Source organism: Poecilia reticulata, linkage group LG12, assembly GCF_000633615.1.
Source record: "Poecilia reticulata strain Guanapo linkage group LG12, Guppy_female_1.0+MT, whole genome shotgun sequence".
Lineage (NCBI taxonomy): Eukaryota > Metazoa > Chordata > Actinopteri > Cyprinodontiformes > Poeciliidae > Poecilia > Poecilia reticulata.
In genome coordinates, this window is record NC_024342.1 from 25,833,172 (window position 1) to 25,835,850 (window position 2,679).

At 43.2% G+C, this 2,679-nt stretch overlaps 1 protein-coding gene across 2 annotated transcripts in view; it reads right to left on the reverse strand.

The window, feature by feature from the left end:
* The window catches only part of LOC103474074 (MAM domain-containing protein 2), a 15,251-nt gene that overhangs the window by 2,527 nt on the left and 10,045 nt on the right, over window positions 1-2,679 (reverse strand). Inside the window, exons 9-13 of one of the 2 annotated variants that reach the window (XM_008424798.2) lie at window positions 2,068-2,187; window positions 1,840-1,982; window positions 1,339-1,420; window positions 633-791; window positions 304-557 (exon numbers count right to left, since the gene is read on the reverse strand). In XM_008424798.2, coding sequence (XP_008423020.1) covers window positions 304-557; window positions 633-791; window positions 1,339-1,420; window positions 1,840-1,982; window positions 2,068-2,187 — 758 coding nt within the window. Of the gene's footprint in view, window positions 1-303; window positions 558-632; window positions 792-1,323; window positions 1,421-1,839; window positions 1,983-2,067; window positions 2,188-2,679 lie in introns of both variants that reach the window. The other variant, XM_008424797.2, reaches the window with a different exon arrangement.

A 2,679-nucleotide genomic window follows, 5' to 3' on the forward strand; every position in this document is an offset into this window, starting at 1 on the left:
GTTTACAGGAGAAGTGATGGTGGATAAATGGGAGTAAGAATCTAAAATTATCTCCTTATCTGGGTTAATGTCATGGCAGCAGCTCAAATGTTGTCATCATTGTTTTCAAGTTTCACCATTTTTCATTCTGCTTGTTTGGATTCTTCAACTGAAGAGAGAAAAAATGACTGCAGGCCAAAATGTTTCCACTAATTCAACCTGAAARCTTCAACAAATACATGATGTTTATTTGCTTCTACATAGATATAAATAATATTTATTTAATTTTATACGACTCAATAACAGGATTTATCKCTGTCTCACCTGATGGTGACTCTGGCTCTGGTATTCCACTTGGGCTCTCAGCCAGGCGATGCTTTGCTCGCCGCTCCGTTGCCATAGCAACACTTCCTCCCCGTCCTTGTCGGCGAGCACCCGGAGCTTCCCGGTTCCCGACCCGTACATGTGGTAGAAGAACCGGAGACACTGTGGGCCCCGGGTCCCCCGGACAGGACGGGACCGCAGCCGCGCGCTCTGACCCGGCAGCATGGGCGACGCCTCGATGTACATGTAGTACCCTGTCGCAGGCAGAGGGGGGCGCCGTCTGGGGGATGCCGCCACAGGAAACAGGAAGTGATGGGCGGTGACCTCACCGAGTCCTGTGGTGTGGTCCCCTCTGGGGCCCGTGTAGGAGGTGGGAGTGGGGCCCCTCCTCTGGTGCCAGGCGGCAGCGTCCCTGTGTTTGTCCTGGGAATAACCGCAGAGTCCGGCCTCGAAGTCACAGTGTCCAGGCAGCGGAGCGGACAGGAAGCCTGAGGCAGGAGAAACCACAGGGTTGGTTCGACCGCGAGAAAGAATGTAAGAGCTGCTGCTAGAGAATAAAACAACTGATACCTGGAAAAAGAAACAATTTAACTTAAAAATGTATAATAAATAAACGTGTTTAAAAAAATACTTTTTACTCCAATAAAAGAAATATATTTATTTAAAGGTACCAAATAAAAAAAGTATTAAAAAAGAAACTACTTGAAAAAAAAATCTGTTATAATTTGATAAAATAAAAATTAACTGTTTACCTGAAAAAGATTAATAAAAAAAGTTAAAGAAAACAAAAACAAGACAAATAAAAATTWATTAAAAAAGAAACTGCATGAAAAAAAATAAAAGTAAAAAAATAAATGATAAATGTTTACCTGAAACAAAAGTAACTATTTGCCTGAAAACAACCCAAGTTAACAAAACAAATTAAACTATAAACATTTTAAAAATCAGTATTTGAATTTTAAAATAAACATGTAAATGTTTCCTTAAAGCCGCTGCAGTTTGTTAATCAGACGTTGTTACCGGCCGTCAGCTCACAGTCTCCCAGGCTCAGGCCGACGTCGTCCAGCGCCACGGAGCCGCAGTCCCAGAAACTCCTGCAGGTGCTGACGAACGCCATCTGAAGAGGGCAAACAGGAAGTGAGGCGCTTCTGCCTCTGGCTGCTGACCAATCAGTRCTCAGCTCCATGTCAGTGAGCTTTTAGCTTCTCTGGTCCATCTGTGTGRTTTTCAGGTAAAATTGGCTTTGATTTATTTATAAAAGGATGAAAACTTTGGAAATTATACTTTTCCAAACTTCCATTCTTCTGTATTTCTCCAGGAATTCTGTCCATTTTTTCCATTTGTTTTATTTTTTCTCACTTTTATTGTTTTCCCAACTTTAATCCAAAGTTCCTGTGTATTTTTTCTCTCATGTTATTATTTCCTTTCATCCTGTTCATTCCTCTGAACCAGTCAGGACTCGTTTTCTCGTGGTTTTTCCGYCTCTCTCTCTTTATTATTCTTCCACATGCGGTTCTCCTCTCGTCTTCCACTGACCTTKGCCGGCTGCGACGTCTGGAAGGTCACGTCCGCAGAGATCCAGATCCCCCTGGACTTCTCCGCCTGGGTCCAGATCTTCTCCTGCCGGCCTCCCTGCTGCAGCAGGTAAACCACCAGCGCCTGCTCCGTCTGGTTGAAACCTGCCACACGTTTAATCAGAAAAACCCAGGATTCCTGCAAACCGTTCACACAGAGAGAGAGACTTCACGGCCGGAGTCGGATCACCTCTCAGAGAGAAGAAGAACCTGAGGCAGAACCTGGTGTTCCCCGGCAGCGTGGGGCTGATCACCCTGCTAACGTAGCCGGAGCGCGGGCCCAGCCGGGAGTGAGCCAACAGGAAGGATCCTGGTGGGAGAAGACGGGATTTATGTCCCTGTGAACGTCTGTTTTCAACTACGGAACGCCGGGATTTCATAAGAACTGCTGGATTTTAGCTAAGCTAAGAAAGAATCTGTTTCTGTTCCTCTTTGACAAAACTCCTTTAGGCTGAAGGGAAAAAGTCAGGAARTGAAGTGAAAACRACCTACAGAGCTGGGAAAACTTCTGCTAATTCACCAATAGTGAAGCTAATTTTTAGCTTAGCATTTTTGCWAAATTTTTWATTTTTTTMTTTTTTGTAAATTTTCAGTTGAATAAAGTTTTGGTTATTGACTGGTAAGAATTCTTCAATATTCATGCTCTTATTTTGAAGTGGGTGGGGAGTTGCATTTCCTTTGTCCACTAAATACCATGTTATGTTGCATTAGCATTAGCTTTCACTAAATAACATGTTAATATAGCACTTTAGCATTAGCTTTCACTAAATAACATGTTAATCTAGCACTTTAGCATTAGCTT